Source organism: Mya arenaria, chromosome 9 (assembly GCF_026914265.1).
Source record: "Mya arenaria isolate MELC-2E11 chromosome 9, ASM2691426v1".
Lineage (NCBI taxonomy): Eukaryota > Metazoa > Mollusca > Bivalvia > Myida > Myidae > Mya > Mya arenaria.
Genome location: NC_069130.1, coordinates 2,654,567 through 2,679,922, shown reverse-complemented (window position 1 = coordinate 2,679,922; position 25,356 = coordinate 2,654,567). Strand labels below are relative to the sequence as shown.

Genomic DNA, 25,356 nt, shown 5'->3' with positions numbered 1-25,356 from the left:
ACAATGGCTAATAAATCTTCATTAAACAATTAATAGTAGCATATAGAGCACTATTATCTATCTAAAAAAATGTTGTTTTTGAACAAAGTATACCAATACTACATCAAACCTAATGTTGGCCGAATCTCTCCCATCGTCGGATATCGCACCGTCAACCCATCTGTTACTCTCCATAACGGACATTTGAAACTCCTAGGCCATTTTCCATCGAAAACCACCTCGGATGTATGCCGGTACATCAGTAAAAGTTGTTCGTAATATTTTGAATCAAAGCATTATTTAATTGTAGTGTTTTAACGTGTGAAGTGTATTACAAAGGGTATATTATATACCATAAATAGACTCTCCAAAATAAAGTCATTAAGTTTAACTGCTAAATTGAAATTATTACTCGATCTGCTCGATCTAAAATATAAAATTGTATTGTATTGTATTGTATTGCATTAAATTGCATTGTATTGCATTGTATTGTATTGTTTTGTATTGTATTGTATTATATTGCATTGCATTGCATTGCATTGTATTGTATTGCATTGTATTGTATTGTATGTAATTGTATTGTGTTGTATAAAAATGTATTGTATTGTATTGTATTGTATTGTATTGTATTGTATTGTATTGTATTGTATTGTATTGTATTGTATTGCTTGCATTACATTGCATTGCATTGCATTGTATTGTATTGTATTGTATTGTATTGTATTGTATTGTATTGTATTGTATTGTATTGTATTGTATTGTATTGTATAAAACTGTATTGTATTGTATTGTATTGTATAAAACTGTATTGTATTGTATTGTATAAAACTGTTTTGTATTATGTTGTAAAGCACTGTAGTCAGTCGACAAACCTAATACATTCATACTGGTAACTTTGACTGAGGAACACATTTAAAAGCACTGTAGTCAGTCGACAGACCTTATACATTCATACTGGTAAGTAACTTTGACTAAATAACATGTTATAAAGCACGGTAGTCAGTCGACAGACTTTATACATTCATACTGGTAACTTTGACTAAATGACATGTTATAAAGCACTGTAGTTAGTCTATAGACCTAATGAGACCTAATTAGTCAACTGAGCATGATGCTTAACAACTACAGTTACGTCAACTGATTATAATGCTTTATAACTACAGTTCAGTCAACTGAGCATGATGCTTTATAACTATAGTTCAGTCAACTGAGCATGATGCTTTATAACTACATTTCAGTCAACTGAGCATGATGCTTTATAACTACAGATCAGACAACTGAGCATGATGCTTTATATCTACATTTCAGTCAACTGAGCATGATGCTTTATATCTACATTTCAGTCAACTGAGCATGATGCTTTATATCTACATTTCAGTCAACTGAGCATGATGCTTTATATCTGCATTTCAGTCAACTGAGCATGATGCTTTATAACTACAGTTCAGCCAATTGAGCATGATGCTTTATAACCTCAGTTCAGCCAAGTCAACTGAGCATGATTCTTTCTACTGATAACAATGACTAAAGAACGTGTTCGAAATAACTGTAGTTAGTCAACTGAGCATAATGCTTTAAACTTGTAACTATTACTGGGAAACACGTTCAAAAGAGCAGTCATTGGCTAACTGACCAGTTATTTGTACACTAATTTCTTTTTGTTTGAGGACCATGTAACGTTGGTACTAGCTTGTATAATTGCAGTATATGAATCCTATTGTTTCTGAAGCGAGTCTGGACAGTAAAAGTTAAATGTAAAACATTATTTTTGTCTTATATCTCCGTCCATTGAACGTTAGTAGATTTAGCTTGAGCAGTTTTTTTATGATCTTGGTCATTACGTCAAAAGTCAATATCGCAGCCATTGCCAAACCATTTCCTCTTTAATATAGCACAATGTTTTCTGAAGAAGCGATGGTTAGGGGAAATGTAATGTAACGTTTGTCATAATTTGAATAACGTTTGTGTTCAAAATTACGCTTTAGAGGTGTCCCTCTGTCGAAGACACTAGTATGAAGGTATATGTTCAGCTCGAACTATGACTTCAGAATGTTTCGTCCATTCCATTTGATTGGTATACTAAATGTATGTCTATTCACAGTAAGCATAATCATTGTTTTGTAACTGTGAACAAATTTGAGAAATAACAGCCTAGATCTCGTATTGTTTTTATGTTGTTTAAAACTCCTTTATAAATAGTATATCACCCAAAAGGCTAACTTAGTTATTTCTTATAATTACAATAAAGCATCTTTTAGAAATAAAATTATTTAACGAGTTTGCCAAACTAAAACTGAACCTTTCATTTTTTATTATTTACACAATAATCTATAACGAAAAAACGTACAAGCTGAAATCTACAGTGTCGTTAGTCCAAAATCCGGACTGTACTTTGTGCTAACCATAAAATACGTCATTACTCGCGTGAATGCAGGACACAAACACATCACAAGAGTGTGCGAAACTGCATTATGTAGTTAAAGCCATAGCCGAATCGGCTGATTCCGTAAAACATAAGTAAAACAACTAAACTGCGAGATGCTAAATAGCGCCCATTGGGCAAGTGTTTCTCAAGATATGTAATAGTATGCTTATTAACAATTGGCATTCAGCCAATGCCAACACACAACAGAGGTGGTCATGGAAGGGGGCGTTCCCTGCTGGGTATCGCGTCCTGTCTAGCAAAACCGTGTTTGTGTAAATAAATGGCAACCATCCGCATTATATGCAAACACATATATCTAACTTGATTTATTAAGGAGTACCGTTGTATAAAATCGCAATGCAAAACATTGAGTAGTTGCTAAGGTATTATTTCATGTGTGCACAACCTTAACCTTCTAAAAAGCTAAAACCTAAAGGGCCATAATTCGCATTTCATGCAAAAGACAGTTATCTAAAACCCTTTACCAAGGTGTGACACCGACATTGACGCCGATGCCCGGTGCCAGCCAACTTAAATGTGTGTTTTTTTTCTATAAGAATGCCCATCAAATGTTGCACATAACGAGCCCTATCAAATTTTGTATGTTTCGGCCTAGACTTCGAACTTGTTTAAATAAAAAAAAGTTTTAAAATTAAATTGGTGTTTGGTACATGTTTTATGCTGTAAAAGCATATTATAGCATTCTTACATACTTAAAGTACTTAAGTACTTAATCTGGATGAGAGTGAAGTTGATATTTATTGTTAAAATAATTAAAACGTTTTAATGCATACACAAAACACATACTCAACAGTTTCGAGTTTTATAGGAACAACTATTGCAACGTTCCCAATAGTATTTTATTATTATTTGGGTGTCCTATTTTAAGAGTTATGGTACTGGATTCATATCCAAATTTATTTAAATCACCAAAGTCTGTAAATATGTAGCTATTAATGTTACTCGTAAAATTTCGTTCCTTTAGATAGACACACATTCGCTGTTTCACACTTGAATCCAAAACTTCATTGCATATTGGCCTATATCTATTCCAGTTTGGTGACGTGAAGTATTGGGTATTTCCTACATAAACATAGCCTTCGTCATTTGGTGTCAAGGGTCCTTTGTAAAAGTATGGCGTCACATTATCTCTATACTCGCGTTTATAAGCGTGAAATAGTTCATTGCCATAGATGTTGGAATACATGGCGAATGTTGATGTCAGTAAACCCTGGCCGGCTTGGTCCATGATATTGGTGTTCATTCTGCCGTGGGCGAGGTTATTTATGAGAAGTTTGAGGAACGGATGACCTGGTGTGCAAAACATTAAATTATTATTCAACCTATATGGCAGGTCTTTCGTTTCCAATGACGACTGTGCAAACGGCATTGTGACCAGCACACACGGGTATTTGACAGTGACTCTGTCTAAAGGTCGTAGGAATGTGACATCAATATCGGCGTACACGCCGCCAAACTTGTACAACAGCAAATATCTGAATGCATGATTTCTGCTGATAGTCTTATCGTAATTGTCATAGGCATAAAGTAATTCTGGAAACTCTTTCTTCACTAATTCCCTAGCGCTCCAAGCGTCCCAGAAATAATATGTCCAACTTGTATGTTGTGTAAAGAAGGACGCAACTGATTTTTCATATTTACGGGGTATTACTATAGAATGGGTTTGTCTGGCGTTGGCTTTACTATTAACCCTCATATATAGCTGGTGCATTATATGAGGAATCTTTCCATCTGTTGCATCTGGTATAGTTGGAAAGTCTTCTTTAACATCGGGTTCAAATCCATCTCGCATTGGGATAATATCATTAATATGAGCATGCATGTGATCTACATTGGAGGGTTGAGTCGCTGTCGGAAAGAGAGCGTTTCTGTTGTTTATGTCTCTTCGTTCCCTTTGTTCGGATCTCCACCGCGCACCGTATACTAAAAGGTTAAAGTGGCACTCTTATTCAAGATCAATAAATACACATGTATTACAAACATAACATTTGACTGAAAAACTTTTAACTACTTACGAAATATTGCATTTATGGAAAATATTGATTAACGATAACAAGATTGTAACCGAGGGTTTTATAGCTAAAAACGCAAATATATTAACTGACTGGTGAATGCTAAAAGATTTATTGTCTCGTAAGGTGAAATTATGTGTTTTATGATGTTTAACGGCAATATAAATTTATCTGATAACCATGTATGTTCTGCTTATAGAAATGCATTATTGACACACCCATTGAAATGTTTTTTAGAATGTTTGAGGTTTCAGCATTTTAAATTTCTCTGATATAAATGTGCAAGTTTGGTCCGTACGCAAATAAATTATTGACAACTTGTGTTGACATTTAATGTGTGTTAGCATTTTTAAGCTTTATTAGCAATTTGGCTGATACACATGTGTGTTCTGTACAAAGAAATGCATTTTTGAAAAAATATATACGTCAATGACATGTATTTAAGCATAATGATGATGAGGATGACGATGATGATGATGATGATGATGATGATGATGATGATGATGCTGATGCTGATGATGTTGATGGTGGTGGTGGTGGTGACGACGACGACGACGACGACGACGACGATGACGATGATGATGATGATGATGATGATGATGATGATGATGATGATGGTGGTGGTGGTGGTGGTGGTGGTGGTGGTGGTGGTGATGGTGGTGGTGGTGGTGATGATGATGATGATGATGATGATGATGATGATGATGATGATGATGATGATGATGATGATGATGATGATGGTAGTGGTGGTGGTGGTGGTGGTGGTGGTGGTGGTGATGATGATGATGATGATGATGATGATGATGATGATGATGATGATGATGATGATGATGATGATGATGATGATGATGATGATAATTTTAGTTATGATTATAGTTATGTAGTAATTAGTTTAAAAATGTTTATACTTATTGAACCTTAAAATGCCCAAAATCGATTGTTCAATGTATGATTTGTCAACTTATTATTATGTAAAAAATTATGTTAAACTCAATTCAAAGAGGAAAATGAAAAATATAAGTATGTGTTAATTTTAATTTTATTGAACATATCTAACAAAATACTTAATAAAAATAAAACATAAAAATTCAAAATGATTAGTCATTACCTGTGTGTATAATTGGATGGGGAAAACAAACTTCAGAATTTGTAAAAAAAAATCATTTAAAAAATATACGTTACATGATCTTTTCAATATGTTAACTTTAAAACACACACATATTTATTATTGGCTGTTGTTTATTCAATAACATATAAGAAAAGGGCATCTAAAACTTTATACTGGTCTTTATTTAATTTCAGTCACTGTTTAAAGGATATTTAGCACTCTTAAAGGTAATATATGTAACCGTGATTTTAAGAATTTTCATTCCGAATTCTTCTGATGTTTTTTTTTTCTGTAGAGTAGGAAAGCTTGATTTTCACAATGGTGCTTGATTTATTTATTTTGCAATTTGTAAAGGGGTAGAGGCCGTTTCAGATCGAAATTGATAATATTATTTCGACACATGCATCTTTCGCAGTATTTGAGCATTTTCCAATCGGTTGTCTACCACATATAGTCAAGTAAGGTTAAAAATAGCGTCAGTATATTTATCTGTACTCATCACGTGACTTTCACTTGCTAAATATACATACTTCATGGCTTCCCGGAAGAACACACCGGGACCCACAGATCATTGTTTTGAATTGGAAACGTTTGAAAGAGGTTCACTCTGCTGACAGTAAGTTGCTCAAATGCTTATTAGCAGTTCAGCGTGTAAAATAATCCCATGACTTGCAAGGTGACATGACATGCTTTTTTACAACGAGCCAAACATCATGCGCTTTTTTCAAACGGAGAAGGTCAGCTGAGACAGCAACATTATTGTTGCGATTATTTGTAAATTATATAAAATCTAGCTGGCATTGACAATTCTAGACTTGTTTTGAGGAAATACTGTATTTGTCGAATTGGGACCATCTGGTGTCTAGTCCCTTTAAGTCAAACATTATCAATCAAATACATATCTAGAGCGAGGACGGTATGGACAAACCCTCAAGATGAAGGTGAATTTTGAGTGTATGCCAGATGAGGAAAAGCAAATAACACTGAGTTTCCAATTGTCCTATCTAATTATGTTACTTACATTACACTTTATATATGGTAACCTATAGACCCAACGGGTCGGGTGTAAATGTTTGTATACATGTTATTACTACTCTGTTTGAAACGCACATATCACAATAGTCATCAATTTACCTATTAACTTACTTACTTACTTACTTTTTTCTTCTTTTTAAATAACACTTTTATTGAAAGCATGGACATTACTTCTCTGTTTGAATCGCACATGCCAAAATGCTAAACAATTTACTTACTAACTTACTTACTTTCTTACTTATTTACTTCTTTTTAAATAACACTTTTATTAAAAGCATGGACATTTTGCATGTCTGATCTTATCCTATTGCTTAACGAATCACTCATACCTTTAAGTATCTTGATTTTAATAACTTATCCCATTGACTTTTGTTTTCGGCGGTCTTGTCAAGTTAATAGTAAAATTTAAAAAAAAAAAGTTAATACAAAAATATACTGATAAAACATTAATTTATTCTACGAACAATTCTTCACATAAACAACTCTACGCATAAAGTGAGCTTCTACTATCGCAAACATATCAACACTATATGTACGCAGTATGTTTCGACAGAGAAACGACTCATTTCGAAAGGCATAGTATTTAAACATAAATAATGAATAATACTTTTTTTAACCATTTTACATGTGTCTTCCCAATCGACAGTACAATAAAACTGTATACATTAGACTGAAAATGACGCAAATTGTATTCAGTGAACAGAAGACTATAACGTTACATACCGTATATAGCTAATATGATAGCGATTAACATCCATCTTATAACTCTATAATTTATATAACTGCTGTAGTCCATGTTCTTGTTGCAAAAGAGCATATAACCTTCAATAAATGCTGAACTGATAATTAATTAAAGATCTTTAAACAAGTTTGGTATTGAAATTAAAAAAATGCCTTCAGCTATTTTCGTTTTGTAAAGAAAAAGGCACTAGGCAATTACACGAGTAGAAAGATAGTTATCAATATGGTTACGGGCTTTTTAAAAACAACAAATACAATTAATTAACAATGTCCAACAAAAAGGTACCAAGCGACATTTTCATACTTTCGAGAACAATAAATTAAGCGGTTCCTAGAACGTCAGAAAACGATTTAGCGACTATGAACTTATCTTATTTCGTTTAGAATACAGCTTACATTTTTAGCCAATGAAATTACGGATAGGCAATCATTAAGTACTAGACGTAAACATTAAGAATTTCACCTTTCGCGGATGTTTAAAGGTGGGGTTGTATTCTTAGTCAGTTAGATGACCTGATGTAATATTTTGACGAATAAGAAAGACTCGTTCGCTACGCTCACTCCGCCCATTCTTATTCATTAAGAATTTACTTCATGTCATCTAACTGTTACTTATCTAAAATATTCCCTGTATTGCATATCAATACAATAGATAAATAAGGTTAATTAGTAAATTATGATTTAAGGTACCTTCTTGAATAAGGTGATTCGGTAAAACAAATAATGTGAAAAGAAGCCATATGGCTTGAGGTTCTGCTATAGGCACATATGTAAAACAAACTTGATGTTCATTGATCCTTAAACTGCAACACACACACACACACACACACACACACACATATATATATATATATATATATATATATATATATATATATATATATATATATATATTTAACGCCTCGGTCCATATACACTTTCGGTGGCTGACTAGCCGGTCCTTATAATGTCATATGACCTTCTGTGGTGTGTAATATTTCTTAAAGATAGTATAGTAAACGTTATAGTAATTAATGTAATAACATTTACTTAAAAAATACTTAAATACTTAAAAAAACAAATAGGACCGTTAAAATTTAAGACTTTAAAAAGTATACATTTTTAAAACACGCTGAACTCCATATTTAATCGTGCAACGTAAAAAAAATCAAAAGCATTTTTCTGCAATTTATGAACTGGAACCTAAGTAAGATAAAGCTACATTTTCGACAATCTCAAATATAGTCGGCGCTCTCATGGACTATTTCTAGTTAGATGATGTGACACTCAGAGTGAAGGGACCAGACAGATGAGGTGCATTTAAATACGTCTTGAAAGCATTAGACTTGGCGCTTGGATGGCTAGATCGTATGTTTCGCCTGATAGAGGACATGGTTGAATTAGTTGTTTTGGTGATGTTTTCATTGTGAGCATTTTTCCTAAAGAGGTCTAAAGAAATGGTCCAAGACATTTGGCATGATCTGCGGTATTGGGTACTTTGGCGTTTATTGGGGATAGGCTTTCCTTTGGTGGAGGAGACGTGGATGACTACACATTTGTCATGATTAAATTTCATCTGCCAATCCCAGGATTAGAGATAAGCAAACACTTCTTAATTTGGAAACAGGTTAATCGGAGTGTTAGATAAAACTAACCACCTTATCAAACACCGGTAATAAAACGAATTCGGGGCTCTTTAAACAGCATAAATTGCCATTTGTTTCATTTAAAATAGTGAAGAAAAATTAAAAAATACCTTAGTTTTAAGTCTTCATTCGAAGCAAATTATTGCCTTACGACGTAGCATTTATCACGTAATTTAGCACGTGGCATACACACACCGATAAAGAGATAAAAGAGTACACAGGATTGGTAGTGAAGTATTCAAAAACTTGTTAAATTATCATTACAAGCTACTATGATGTTAAACTACGTAAATCGAAATATTGATAGTGTAGACTGGTAGATACAAGTATTTCAAAACTTGCTTTGCAGTCGCTGTTAGATATAAAGCGAGTCTGATGACATCATAGGTTGAGCGATAATGTCCTGGTGCACTAGGAGGGTTTACATACTTTAATATCAGTGCATTATCTGTTTTGTACCACTTTTCGGACGCTAAGGTGAAGGTGATATTGGATTTTAGATAAGCGTACATAACTAGCGATATAATATGTAAACTTAACTAGCACGGAATAAACTCGATTGTGAAAAGATATTTTAGATAACTGGAATTTACTTTCGATGTTCGACACAATATTTAAGTGACTCAGGAACTTTCGTTATCAATACTCTGTTGTGTTTTTTTCTCCAATAATTCTGCTTAGATTTCCTATTAAGAGAGCTATTTTCCAGGCTGGCTTACATTGTTGCCTTTGCATAACGGATTTAAAGAGCACAAGTGAATCTGAGAATACTATGCCAACTCTAGGTACGTATTATGACGGTAAAGTCGGGAGGTAGTTGGTAGTTGGCAGTTGAGGATTCATATTTTGTCTTATTTATAGTTAACAGGTACACATCTGAAGAAATCACACGTCAAATCTTTTTTAATTCATATACACATATATATTTTCGTAACAAACACTGATTTGATTGACTAATATTTGAACATTCGCCAGTCGTATATTCGACCATTTCCAGTCGGTTATTCACGAAAGTTCAACTACCAATCAGTTGGTTTTTAGGTATTCCGATTATGTTTCGTTTATGGTGAAAAGGTACACTTGTAAATAAAACAACAGTTATTGGTATTTTTATTCATGTTAACATATATTTATCTTCATAACAAACACTGTTTCAAATCAGTATTATCCGTACATTCGCCAGTCGGATATTCGACCATTTTCAGTAGGTTATTTGCGAATATCCAACTACAAACCAGTCAGGAGTTAGGGATTCACATTATGTCTATCTATATGGTCTAAAAGGTCACATATGGAGAAATCAGACGTAAAATGTATGTTATGTCTATGCATGTACAAATATGTATCTTCGTAACAAACATTGTTTTAATACACTTTTATTTGTACATTCGCCAGTCGGATATTCGACCATTTTCAGTCGGTTATTCACGAATATCCAACTACTTTCCACTCAGGAGTTCGGGATTCAGATTTTGTCTTTTTTTATAGTTAAAAGGTACACATCTGAACATCTCACACGCAAAATGTATTGTTATGCGTGTACATATATGTATCTTCGTAACAAACACTGTTTTGAATCATTATTATTCGTACATTCGCCAGTCGGATATTCGACCATTGTTATTGCCAAAGCCCAGATATTCCCGCTCTTTTCAACAAAACATTTACGTTAAAACATTACAATTAATTAATAGTATTATTATTAAATTTACGAACAACTGTTACTAATGCACCGGCATACAGCCGAGGTTGGTTCGTTTCAATTTTAGCTGAAATGCTGTTCAGCGTTATTTTGGTCTCATGGATTTTTCTAATTCACCACTTAAAATTATTCACCGTCCCTAAAACTCTGGTCTCCATTTCTAGCGGAGTCCCGTAGCTCACTGTTCAACATTAAGTTAGCCTCATGGATTGTGCGGCTCAGCGCTATCTTCTGCATGGTGGGTTCCGCGGTTACTTTGGCAATAACCGACGTCGAAGTCGTCGCCATTATATCGTTCGTCGTCGGTTGTGCAGTATGTGTTACATATTTGTCATTGTAACTTAAACTGTTTGGCATAATAGACATTAAATGTTTATAATATTTAGTTTCTTTGTTTTTCAACCCAGATAATGAAGTTTTAACTTATACGTGCACATCGACAGCACTAGCCACAAAGTTTACAGCCATCTTATTTAGCAACACAATCACTTAAAGCCAAAAAGAAGAACTTTAAAGTGACACTAGTATTTAAAATCAATACATACGCATCTTTAAAACGCATGCAGAAAACACAAAGTTCTACATATTTTTGGCGATGCGGTTGTGCTAAACATGAAATGGACACACTGTTTTAATGTGCAGCACCCGCAAGGGATATTTTATAGTATCAAAGTAACTTCACATGCCGATGTTTACTAGCCCACAAGTCGTGTGACCTCTCACGTGACCGAGACAACATATTCACAACGAATGTGCATACATGGTCTGTGTTTTGTTCTGTTCAATTTCAGGCACTGACTCAACCTCTGTTAGCATCATGTTGTTATAACCGAAATCCCGAGGATTGTAAGAGTTGGAAACTGGTAAATACTTGAAACCCAGCAAATTGCACATACGTTAAAAGAGCATAGCACTGTGAAACAAAAACCTGAGCAGTTTTCGGGCTATTTTTAAGCTGGAGAAATAACTAGTGAAATACTGAACAATTTCAAATGCAAATTCTCATGTAGGAAATTAAGCTCCTGTTTAATGTTTCTAAAAAAAATCATCATAGATCATTTTTAAACGCCAAGAATTTTTGTAGTATACAGATTACTGTTGATTGCTTTGACTTTCCCAATCCGCGGACATATCTTCTATATTTATATTGTATTGTTCTTCCTGTACTCATCGTTAACCATCCATGCTATTAAACAAATAATACAGCTACATGTACCAGAGTATGTCATTGTTGCCTTCATGCAAGTTTATCGATTCAAATTATCTTATCAATAACACATTTTTCTTTTCAGACCGCTGGCAAGATATTTCTTTATTTCTGGATGTTTTTAATGAACTGCATCTTGGTCGGTTTCATCGCCTACGGACTCGTCTATCTCTTTGCATTCGTCGTTCCCAATGATGATACGTTCTTCGCTAGTTGGATCGGTATTCTCTGCCTATTTGTTTTCCTGATTTGCATCGTCCTTACCGTGGTCAACATCTACACCTTCTGTGTGGTCCACAAGAACGGCTGCTGTTTCATGACCTCTTTCAACAGAAATGCTTTGAACGTGGATCCAGAGGTAACACTATAAAATATACCGCGAATAGTTTAGTAACTTCCAGTTAATTGATCTGTTTATTCCATTTAAATTAGAAATTTAATAAATCGTAAAATAGCTTTTCTGTTTTGAAGAAAATACCTCTGCTATATGAAAAATCATTATCAGTAAGGTTTTAGATGAATTCGTATTTAAATTCCTGAGTTAAGGTGGTATAATTTGCCGATGCATGGTCCCCAATGCAATTAAAGGCGGTTACGTCGGCCTTTAAGCACCAGTCAATTGTAACCACGCCTCCCCCACCCCAGTTCCGGGGGTATACCGGGGATAGTCGGGGAATTGGGCCGTTTTTTGCGGAGGCATTTGGCGGGTAATTAACCAGCAGTTTGTCTCCGCAGGGCCGGGATTTTACTCGGGCTTGGCTAGACCGAAGGTCAAAGTCTCCGCTATTCCCCGGGGGAGGGGCGTGGTTACAATTGACTGGTGCATTATTCATGAAGAAATGTTGTTTTATGAGATGTTTGTCTGTGTACGTAGTGTGTGCCTCTCGTGAAGTGTAGGGTAGGACTAAGCCTTTAATCTTTGTATTCTTTACGTGTTAGGTAACGGACTTGTGTCCATGTAGTTTCCACTATATAACTGTTCAATGAACATAATAAATGTATGATTTATCCAGTATTCCCTTTCAATAGGCTACACCCGTGGCTATTTTCAAGCCGACACAGCAAATGATGTTTGGCCCTAAACCGGAACTGGACGGAGCTACTACCTGTAGGGTGTACCCCGATCCTCCGCCCCCATACCAGGACCAGTGTCCGCCATATAGTGAAAACAACATATGAACTTGTTTACATTTGCTTATAACAAAACAAAACAAGGAAAATTATATGTTCTACAGCCTACGTCACATGGCAGATACCGTAGGGAACACGTTATCAAGAGTCGTCGTCCGTTTTTTCATTCGATTCCAAGAAATCACATTTTCATTTACGACGTTTTTACCATACTTTGTTTTCATGTGTATTGGCAAAACCTTTTTCGGATAATCTACCAAACCGCTCTAGTAGCTCCAAGCGGCCGACATATTCACTTTATGGAACAAAATGCGAGTTTTTGTTTGTGACAGAATAACATTATTTTAAAACCTTAAAAGTATTGGCATTGCAAACGTCAACATTACAAATGATATAATAAATGCACAGTATGATACGGACTCAATGAAAACCATAAGACATTGTTTTACCCAACATCTGTGTTTTTGCCGCTGTGTATTTTGCATTTTAGATTGCAGTACAAAGCTGCAAATTTTGAGCCATTGTACTGTATTGTCAAATTTTGAAAACACAGGCCATTATCATTCAATGTAGCAAAGAAATAAAGCATAATTAAAATGAACATCTTTGTCGCCTTCAATATCGCCATGTCGAGCCCGTATATAAGTGTTATGTTCGTTAAATACTGCAGAAGTTAAAGGGGCTAAACAACAGATGGTCCAACAATCGGCAAATAAAGTATCCATTCAAACAAACCTAGAATTGCCAATGAAAGCTACTCGGAGGCCGATAATGCCATATATATATTTTTATCATGACACAACTTTCAAATTGAATCAATTTATTCTGTAATTATTGTTTGTTTACATTATTAGCTGTCATTTTGTTGCAAATGACGTTTAAAAATAATGCAAAAACCAGTTGTAACCAGATTAACAACACATTTTAATAATCGCTTACCACCTAAGTCTTGGGAAACCAAAAAATGCCTATTTTTAGACCTTTTTGTACTTATGGAACCATTATAGACTCAACTAATGTATTTCCATCGGCCTCCGTATGAGAGGCGAAAGGTTAAGAATTCAGTTTTCACTGCATCTGATGTCCTGACAAAAATATTATTACATTTTTTTTTTCATATCGTAGTCGATAACTTGAACGGTTTTGTTATGCAATTTTAATTATTGTGCGGGCATCAGTTCTAATTATCAATGCGGCCATTAAAAATTCTAAAGCGCACGCGCATCTTTTCTGCGCATGTGATTTGCCAGTCAACATTACCGGGCAATATTAAAAAAATATTGACCGCTCGGGTATAGGGAATTTAACATAGAGAATATAAGTGAGGTATAATAATAATAAATATACCGGCGCTATTAGTGGGACTTACTCTATTAATGGGACTTACTTGGTAGACAACCCTAGTTACTTTCGAATTGGAAAAATGCGCAAAAACTGTGAAAGGTGCATGTGACGTAAGGGATGTATTACAGGTCAGTAAGTAAAATTCAATGCGTTGTACACAACGAAGTCAATTTTAGTTTTTGACAATTTTCTTTTTCTTTGCAATTGTATCATCCTGTCTCTAGCCCCTTAAAAAGAGTATATTTTTGAGACAATTTGTTTGTTGTTATGTAAAATAAAGCTTAAATAGTCCAACAGTTGATACATTTACCTTTAATAGAGTTTTGATTGATACGAGGTTACTAGTATTTCACTACTAGTTTTCTCAAGTAAATTTAAATTTAAACTGATTATTCCTTATATTGTAACTCACTTAAACTATCATATTATTCACCTATACAAGCCTATGTTATACCTGTTAATCATATATACATATTTATTTTGTGTATCTATTATTCGCGAATAGAACAAAAGTCAACATTAAGGATCGGCAGTTTAGTCATCACAGTTGTTAAGCAACTCGTTTGTAACCGAGACGTCGTCACCGAGCCGGACAAGGGGGTTTCTTCCGGTTGCTTCAGAAACTACCGCAATAAAATATCATATTTTTGCTTTACAACGGTGCCAAGCCACATTAGAATACAGCGTTCATTTTCAGCCGATGATATTACAGATATGCATTCATAAAGTACTAGGCGTATTCACTAAGAATTCCAACTTTCGCGGGTGTTTAAAGGTCCGCCTACCATGGCCTACTGCCTGTCCCAGATGTTGCATTGACAATGTGTCAGCTAATGAGGTTGTATTATATTAAGTCAATTACATCACCTAAAGTAATATCTTTCCTTTAATTTCATATATTTGCAAATAAATACTATAATTATTCAAGAATATGACATTTGGTAGGCAACGGTGATGCGCATGATGCTAAAATTCAAGTTAAAAATATAATGGCAATATACATTTTTAAAACTTTACAAAAAAATGTTTACTTTGTCTACACATGGGAAACGCTAATTTTATAACTTAAATTACATCGTGACTCTACAGAGCTAGCAAATAAATTCTACGGAAATAAATAAGTGTTTTATTCTTGTGTTTTGATAACAAAAGCATGATCGTTAAGATGTTAATCAACTCATGGATGCGTATGAGTAAAAAGCAAAAATCTCAAACGATGAAATTTCCCATAAACTTTAGAAACAATAATCAGAGTACTGCAATCAGTACACAGGAGAATAGCTAATGTTTTATTAAACAGCGTGTTGGTCATTTAAGTTCAAATTTTCTGCAAATTGTTACATTCATTTTGGTAGTGTCAGAAAAACAACTTAAATGGCACATCATTTCTGATCATAATGACGTCGTGATCTAAGAACTGATACTTAAATTTAAAGTGGACAAATGTTTATGTGTAAGGAACATTTCAGGCAATACTTACACCAACATGTAACAATTGAATTTGAACAATTTCATTGTTTGCGGGTATACTTTTGTTATTTTTTAAATATGTACGCGCCTTAAATGCATGCATGGGTGGACCACCTCGATATATCAGTGGGTGCGGAACCCAGAACATGTCTTATGACATCTATATTTACCTTAAAAAGGTGCACTCTAACTCCCAAATAAGATTTACCAAAATTACTACAGTTGTTTTAATATACCGAAAAAGGTTGAATAAATGTCAAAAACAATGGTTCTTATGAAGGATACCAAGTTTAATTTGAAAGAAATGAGCACATTACACGGTAATTCTACCTTATGAGACTATAGAAGACCACAGTATATCTTTTAGTATTCACAAGTCATTTAATATTTTTGCGTTTTCTCTTATTAATTACATGGTCACAATCTTGTTATCAGTAATTAATATTTTCCAAAAATGCATTATTTAGTATGCAGTTAAAGGTTTATCAGTCAAAATTGATATTTGTTATAAATGTGTATGTATTGATTTTGGATAAGAGTGTCACATTAAATTAAGTCGTGATGTCACACAGCGGCGTCAAGCCATGATGGCACGGAAAGACCTTTAACTGAACGAAACAGCATGCATGGGTAATATTGTCAGCTAATAAAATATACTGTATGTGGATGTGTATGCGTAATGTAATAAATGATAATTAACGATCCTGACAAGACACGTCATCGGGTCACAAAGGGTATCTCTCACGGTTTAAAAAGTAAGGCGAAGATTGGTTTTGACTTAGATTTTGCCCCATAAAACTGGTATATAAAGCATGGAGGTTAAATGCACAGCATTGAAATAGATTTGAAATAATCTACAATTTGAAGACATAAGATATATCTATCTAATACAAACTTATAAAAATCGATGATATTTAAAAGTTTTTGTACCAAAGACTGACTTTTTTTCAATATCATGGATTTTTCTATTGGTGCAACCGGTGTAATGCCGCTTTCTGTTGATGTTGACGATAAAATTGCTGCCCTCTGGACAAAATTATCAATAACAAACTGATTAACAAATACTGATAACAATATAATGAAACTTTCATCTATAACATATAAGATTATGCATACGTATTCAGACAACTACAATGTAAAGTGAGCAGCCATGGAAAACAAAACCCAATGGATCCATCATCTAAAATGTATCTTATGTAAATGTGGGCTAAACAATATATGGGTAAGCAATACTTTGTGAACCAAAAATGCCTAAATTCAACGGTTAAGCAAAATTTATTGAAAAAAAAGAATGGTTTAGGCAAACTGAAACATCCAATAAAGCAACGTTTTGCAGAATATCAAAAGCGAAGTTCGTTATTGAGCCATAAATCTTAAATCGTCAATGTTGGCTTCCAAGGTGCTTCACTGCGTCGTAGCCAGACCCAACTGGACGCTCTCTCATGCAGCTCTCCAAAGAGCGTGGACGCAGTTGATGTTTGATGTAGAGGCATTCCATCACAGTCAGTGTGGAAAATGCTGGGAGCAGTGGGCATCAAGGGACTAGTCTGAAAGACCGCCGAAAGATTCACGTCTTCAACCCCTCTCTCTACATGCATTTACCAAGTCTTGGTATTCCCCTTCTTGAGCCTCCTCACTCTCTACTGTTAGCTCCACCAAAACAACCAGCCTTGGAGACCTGAACCAACTATTATAACTACAACGTATGTGTAGCCTAAGTGTGATATGGGCCACTTCATCGGGAAGCTTCAATCTTTTCCCTTGGACTACCAACATTTTCCACATTTGAGGTTCTTGTAGGATGCCCAAACACGTTGTTGTTGGCCTCCTCTCCCCTTAACTGATAAAGCTAGGGCCAAAGTAGGTAGTCTATTTCCGCGAAACTTCGTCTTGTCGGAGAATGACGCTTAGTACAATTTCACTCCATAAACTCTCGAGATAAGATAAATATAGATCAACTGAATACTATTTTTAAACTCACCCATTGAAAAAAAAAATATAACATTTCAAACTTAAAAAACTAAATGTGTCTCCTACAGTGTACCACGTGAGAAATTGCGTTATAAATGCCTCTTCGGAAGGCATTATTTTGCTTTGAAAGAAGACTTTAAACAATGGTAACTTTACTATTTATAAACCATCTTAATATATGAAACACTGAGGATTGATGAGAGTTTAGTTTCTTAAAATACTTCGACAAACCTTTTCCCCAAACCGCCGCCTGATGGAGCACTGTCAAATGTTTGGAGACAGGTTTGTCCAAGAGTTTGAGGAAACTAATCACCCAGTAATCGGCTGCCTGCCTGATGATCTCATCTTAAATAAGCTTACGGTCACTCAGCCCCAGAATGTAAACTTATGCACAGCTATCTTACAAACAAAAAGCAACGTGTCAAACTTGGTCAAATTACCAGTGAGTGGGACTCCATCCTGAAAGGCGTACCATAAGGATCAATATTAAGCCTTTAGTTTTCAACATCTTCTACTACTATCAATAATGCAGCTTTGTATAATTATGCAGATGACAATATTCTTTCTGTGTGTGATAAAAATCCTGATGTTGTTAAGACCACTCTTGAAGAAGAAAGTAACATTTTGATAAACTGGATTACTTCCAATCAAATGCAGGGTTACCCTGACATATTTCAGGCAATTTCAGTTGGCTCAAGGTCTGTTAAAGAAATAAAACAATTCAATATACTTAATCACACCATTGTTTGTGAAGAGCAAGTGAATTTTCTAGGTGTTGAGGTGGATAGTTTATTAAATTTTGATGCCCAGATTTCTAAAATGTGCAAAAAGCAGCTAAGCAATTGAATATTCTTCAAAGACTAAGCAAATTTTTGACAACCAACGCTAAGCTTATTATGTTTAAATCTTTTATCAGATCCAATTTCAACTACTGTCCTGTCGTTTGGCATTTTTGTAGCAAGACCAACACAGAAAAAATGGAAAAGATTCAATACAGAGCTATAAAAATGTTTTTAATGATTACATCTCAACTTACGATAATCTTCTTAATAGAGTTCAATTGCCAACACTACATTTGATCAGGGTAAGATACATTGCTATTGAAACTTACAAATGTCTGTATGGTATCTCACCAGAATATGTTCAAAACCTTGATACTTTTAAGACATGTAATTTTAATCTGAGATACGAAAACTGTGTAGACGTTCCATCAGTAAGAACAACTAAATATGGGAAAAACTCTTTCCGCTTTGAGGCCAGTCTGGTATGGAGCAGCCTCCCAAAGGAAATAAGGTGCTCCCAAAACTACCTAGAATTTAGAAGGCTCATCTGCACCTCGACTGGTCCCTCTTGTAAATTTTCAATGTGTAAATAATACCTTTTTGCTTTAAAAAAATAGAAGAAATTGAAAACTATCAGATGTTTCACTGAATATCTTTTATCCTTTGTCTTAACTTAAAAGGAGTTTTGTTTTAAGTGTGATGGCTTACACCCACTGGAAAAAATATGGCATTCAAATACCAGGAAATATTTCAGCGGACCTTTTTGACTAAAATAACAACTAAATTAAAGTACATGGGCTTATATCTAATTATGATTGTTTCAAATTTATAAAACACCTGTCGAACAGAAACCACTTCTTGTGTTTTCCTTTCGATAACTATTTTGTTGTGTGTTGGTGTTACGACTTTACTTTTTCAATTATCATTCTTTTACAATGATAGGTGTAATATCAAAATAACATGATAAATATCATACCTCCTCTAAGCAATACTTTCCAAAGATTTTTCCTATCATGCTATATTAAATATTAGGGTTTTTTTACAAACTACACATCACTGTACCATGCTGTTATTCCCTGGTATATTTTGCTACTTACAATTTTGCTACTTCAATGTATATGATTACCCTTTAAGTTATACTTTTGAAACAACTAACCATTTTACACTGGTATATCAACTAGTGGAACCGTGCGCGTGTGGACTGGCCGTACAGCCGGGAAAACTTGTGGATGTTATCACTGTTTTCGATGCTCTAATCCAATTTTCTTATTTGTAGTTGTATGCATGCTCCAAAATGTGTTCATTTTAACATATATACTTTTATTTCCAGGTCACAAACTCATTGTTATTTCATGTGATATGTTATGTTTGTCTATTATTCATGTCGTAAAATAGCTCATTGAGCAAACGTTTCCTGTTTACCCATACCCGACTTTAAATAAAGATTCTTGTATCTTGTATCTTTTAATCAAATTTCGGTCATAATACGAAGGCGGGGCTCTTAAAGCGACATACGTGTAGACTGCCCTTTGTCTCAGTGAAAATGGTGAAGAAAAATCTTTGTTTTAAGTTTTCATTCGAAGCAAGATGTGCTAGTTTGTTGTTGTTTTTTCTCTAAAAAGAACCTTAGAATGTTGGGTTATTGCAAGAGCCTTGCTGTTGTTGTCAGTGGCAACGGTGCACAGTCGCCGAGTTGTAAAAAAATCCCATCAACCCTGACATAAGTTAAAAAATATTTCAAAATATAAACATGAAATTGTATAATCTAGTGACAATCTGGTTTTTATAACTGTTAAAAGTCGAGGATGAAGTATAACAGAGGGAGATGTGGCCACTGTGGCGGATCCGTGGTCTATTGGTAATTTACCATTAGTTTTTAATTATTTGTTTTATCATTAAGTTTCTTGAAGTTAATGCCTACCTTGATAAGATTTACCTTGTACGTTTTTCACTTTATTCTGGATTGTTGGGATAAGAGGTATGTTGTGCCCACATCCTGGTTTAAACCCCAGTAAATTTACATTTTAATGACCGTTACAAGGCGGTACCTAACCATCCTTGATAAAGAGTGTTGTGCTGTTGTTCAATGGTTTTGGTTTATGATTGTATGTTTTTGTTTTCTATGTCTTTGGTGTTTAACCTGTGCCATTCAACGGGGTTTATTTTTAAACTTTTGGCTACTGAGCCTGTTACTGTAGTTTCTCATATACAAATTTACATCCCATCTGTGCACTATGCTCCAAAAACTCCTTATATGACCAAAACTCTTAAAGGAGCACTCGCCAAAAGGCCCGGGTACGTGTATAAATAAACTTACACACACACACACGCACACGCACACGCACGCGCACGCGCACGCGCACACGCACACACACACACACGCACACACACACAAATGGTCACTCTTTATATGTACCTTAAACTTCCCACAATCGTTGATGCTATTTAATTAACAATATAATTAATTACTAAACCTGGTTTTCAAGTCAACCGTAAAATGGGCATATGATATGTCGACTACTTTCCATAATCCGCCATATCTATAGCAGTATTTATTCCGGAGTTATGGCCCTTGAATTTTCAAAACTTGATTTTAAACGATATTTCACTTATGTTTTAGCATGATACTGAGAAGCGGATGAAAATAAATGTTCTTGTTTTTTTCTTTCCAAAATGGTCGATTAAGAGAGCTGTTTTGTAATAAAACAGAGGTAAAAACAACACAGAGCACAATTGTTTCAGCACATGATGTTATTTTTAAAAATAAAACAATATCAAGAAATAACGTAAAAAATATAATAATAATTTAATGAATAACAGAAATAGCGTATACTTGTAAATGTAAAATCTTCAGCAGTTATTTACATGTTAATATTCGGTTATCATAGATGAAATGATTTCTCAATTGAATTCAAACAGGACACTGAAAAGTATACGAATATATAAATAACTGTTCCACAGTCTATAGGCAATTTCCATTCATAATATTCAGAACGCACACTTCGGCCAATTAGTAGATAATAAATAAAGCATGTTATAAAAACAAATTTAGAAAATGGCCTACATCATTAGCCAAGGAGATCACATATCAGTCTAAAATAAATACCATGCTTAATCGTTCGAATTCGCAGTTGTATAGCTTAACAGACAACACTTCATAATGTGGATCCCTGCTTGCTCAAAACAGTGAGATATTTTAATGTCTAAGAATGGCTCACTCGCTTCTTGTTGCTTTACCCTTCTTAGTCATTCAGATGTTGTACAATATATTCTTACTTATAGCAGGATTTCTTTTGCATTTACAGTTGAAAAATAAAATTGGCCTTTGAAGACATAAGGCACTTTTTATGGCATATGCAAATACAAGTAAGTGCACTCACAGGCATCTGAACATCACGAAGGAAAAACATAACCTAATGCATATAATAATTATCATTAGTCTTCAAAATAAACAACTAAATCGTAGAATTATTGTATAAAAACTGATGCATGATCTTAAGATCAATGTCTATAAAGCTCCCCTCGCCCTGTCCAGTTTCATCAGTTTTGCAATTCATGGGTAATTTATTTCAGATGGCAACTGATTTTACGCATGCTCTTCTATCTATCTAACAGTTTCCATCCCAGACTGCTTTCACTTATAGTTAGTAGAGTTACGATAAGGTTATTCACAATTATGTGTTTTTCTTAAATGGTTTACAAATAAAAAAATTGGAACTCTCAATTTTAAGTAAACGTTCAGTTGCTATTTGTTAGATGACAAATCTTTCCACTCTTTCCTTTATTTAGATACAGAACAACACTGCTTCAGCTCACTTGCAATTTGATTATTGTTTAAATGAATTTCTCATTTATCTTCACTAAGTCCATGTTCTAATTGATCTGTTCCTGGGTATTCACATTCTGCTTTAGAAGTTTCAATTTCAGTATTTATTTTCTGCACTGTTTCAGCATTGTCAGTTTCCTTCACGTTGGCATCACGATCGCAATCATTACATGATCTTTCCATCTTGCTATTCTGTATGTTTAAAACATCTTGATTGGATGAAACCAGTTTTAATTAAATCTTCTGATTCAACTTTTGTCCTAAATATTCAGATTCCTTACCATTTGATGTCACACTTTCATTAAGAGTATCTTTTTATTATTATTATTTCATCATAATAAACTGATAAGTACTGATGCTGAATGCTTTTTGCCCTATCATTAGCATGTTTTCTCAATTTCCTTCTTATAATCAACTTTCAGTTTACCTTCTGTTTCTTTATTACAATCACCTTTCAAATCACCTTTTGTTTCTTCATTAAAATCACCTTCTTTTTCCTGATTATAATCATGTTCAAGTTCACCTACAATATCTCCAGGAACACATTTTAACTTAATCTCAGTGAGTTCAATAAATTCTACTTGTTCTACATCAATAACACTAACTTCTTCTTCGATAGCACAAATCTCTTCTTCTTCTATAACATAATCAACTATTGCATCCATGTCAGTTAACCTCCTCTCACTGACCTGTTTAGCTGAGTATTTGGCAGCTTCCTTTTCAATAAATTTAATCTCATCAGCAACTTTCTTACATTATCTGTCAAGTCTGTCAAATTCAGCACTTAGAAATTCTCTGTCAATGATACAGGTATTTTTTTCTTTTCTATTTCTGGTTATGATCGTGAAAAATAAAAAAAAATCCAGATTGTTCCGGTTTGAATCATCTTTCCATCATCAATGTTTTTTACAAGCCAATTTTGATCGATTTCTACTTATAAAAAAATTAATTTGAAATCTGTTTAATTTCTAGATTCTAAGAAGTACTTCTATTCATATAACATTCCACAATAAATTAAACACATCTTATAATGTTTCAATATTATTTATATAAAAACAGAATTTTCAATAACATTTTACACTAAACCAAAATTTGAAATTCTCAGTATACATGTTTGAAATACAACACTGAAGTACAGGTATGTTGAAATGTACTATGAGACCAACCTGTCCTGTTAGAGTTGCACAAGTCTGGTTCTCAGCTCAGCTAGAATTTCCTGCTGATCTGCATGGGACCAAAACATGTTTCTTCAAAAACTCGACCTTTTCGATGTATCTGAACTTCTACTAAGGTCTGATAATGAATTTGTTGATTTCTTGTCTTGTCCAGCATCATTTGGGTCTTCAATAACTAGTCCATCGGTATCACTGGATCTATGGTTTTTATTATCATGTTCAGTTGTCTCGTATTTCTTCACTGGATTCACCGTTTGTTGAAAATGAACTTCTGAGTTTGGTCTGAAATTGCGACATAATTACATAAACTAGGCATTCACCCCTTTTGTACTCCAGTGGAGATATTTTTGCTTCAAAGTCTTCAAAAAATCCACTTTCATCTAACTCTGATGTATGGGAAGCATTCATTGCACTTATTTTTTGAGTATCTTTCCCACCAATCAAGTTCTCCATCGTGTTTGAATCTCCTTTTTTGTTCCCGGCTTGAACTGTCACCCCTTTACACAGCTGGTCAGGCTGGGCCCAGATTGGGAACCAGCTCCACTACACTTCCTGACCATGTTATAAATAATAACACCGGTCTCCTGCAAACTCTCTCTAAAAACACTAGAATCAGAGAAGTCTTTATGTACAGTGGTCACAGTTGAGGCTGTAGGTGAGCTTTTTGTGGCACTCTGCAGGGAACCAAATCTCCCATCAGCCGACTCTAAAGAGCAAATACCGCTGTCCCTGTCCCTATTAGCAGTAGATATTCTTAACGCACTGTCACCACGCAGAGTGTGGGGGCTATTGTCAGAGTTTTTACACCTTGTGCTATAGTTGCTTCTGCTGTTAAACAATGACAAAGATTTTTATAGGAATTAAAAACGCTAACTTACAGCTTGAGGTTTCCTGGTGATTTCCACGGCCTCATGGTTAGGATGAGTATCATCCATATATCCCTGGAGCCCATCAGGGGTGGAGGGGGTGGCTGTTTCTGCCATGAGAACCCGTAACCAAGAGCCCAGCTCTGACCAGCTCACGCGCTGTCGAGAGAGTAAAAAAGATAATTTGTTAGTCAGAGTGAATCTAAATTCAAGATATAAGGTGCTAGCTTCCAGACATGACACAAACAACAGCTAATTGTATAAACATTTCAGGCTTGTTTGCACATTTAGATAACCGGATTGGTAAATAGCAATGATTGGATTGGTTAATAGCAATGATTGCATTGGTAAATAGCAATGATTGGATTGGTAAATAGCAATGATTGGATTGGTTAATAGCAATGATTGGATTGGTTAATAGCTATGATTGCATTGGTAAATAGCATTGATTGGATTGGTTAATAGCAATGATTGGATTGGTAAATAAGAATGATTTGATTGGTTAATAGCAATTGTTGCATTAGTAAAAAGCAATGATTGGATTTGTAAATAGCAATGATTGGATTGGTTAATAGCAATTATTGGATTGATTAATAGCAATTATTGGATTGGTTAATAGCAATTGTTGGATATATATTATTGATCATTCACAAATATTATGGATATCTTTAACCAAACCAATGAATAAGCCAGTTTACACAATTGACTGCTATACCCTACTAACATTGACCTTGTTCAAACATTGGGGAAAGCACTAAGTTAGAGAAACAACTTAACAATTAAACTTTTAAAGATGCTTGTTTCTGCCATCTGAACCCTTAACCATGAGCACTGCTATGTACGACAACATAAGGGCTGTGAATAGGATAACAACATAACAATGTCAATGATGAATCTAAGTCTTACATTTAGAGAGATTTTGAATGTTCTTTCCAA

At 34.4% G+C, this 25,356-nt stretch overlaps 1 protein-coding gene across 1 annotated transcript; it reads left to right on the top strand.

Moving 5' to 3' along the window:
• The first annotated feature begins 9,465 nt into the window (after positions 1 to 9,465).
• On the top strand, positions 9,466 to 13,587 carry LOC128203658 (uncharacterized). Its single transcript, XM_052905165.1, has 5 exons — positions 9,466 to 9,731; positions 10,813 to 10,961; positions 11,440 to 11,511; positions 11,941 to 12,213; positions 12,885 to 13,587. The coding sequence occupies exons 1-5, from the start codon at positions 9,719 to 9,721 to the stop codon at positions 13,032 to 13,034; spliced, it is 657 nt and encodes a 218-aa protein (XP_052761125.1). The 5' UTR covers positions 9,466 to 9,718; the 3' UTR covers positions 13,035 to 13,587.
• The last annotated feature ends 11,769 nt before the right edge of the window (positions 13,588 to 25,356 follow it).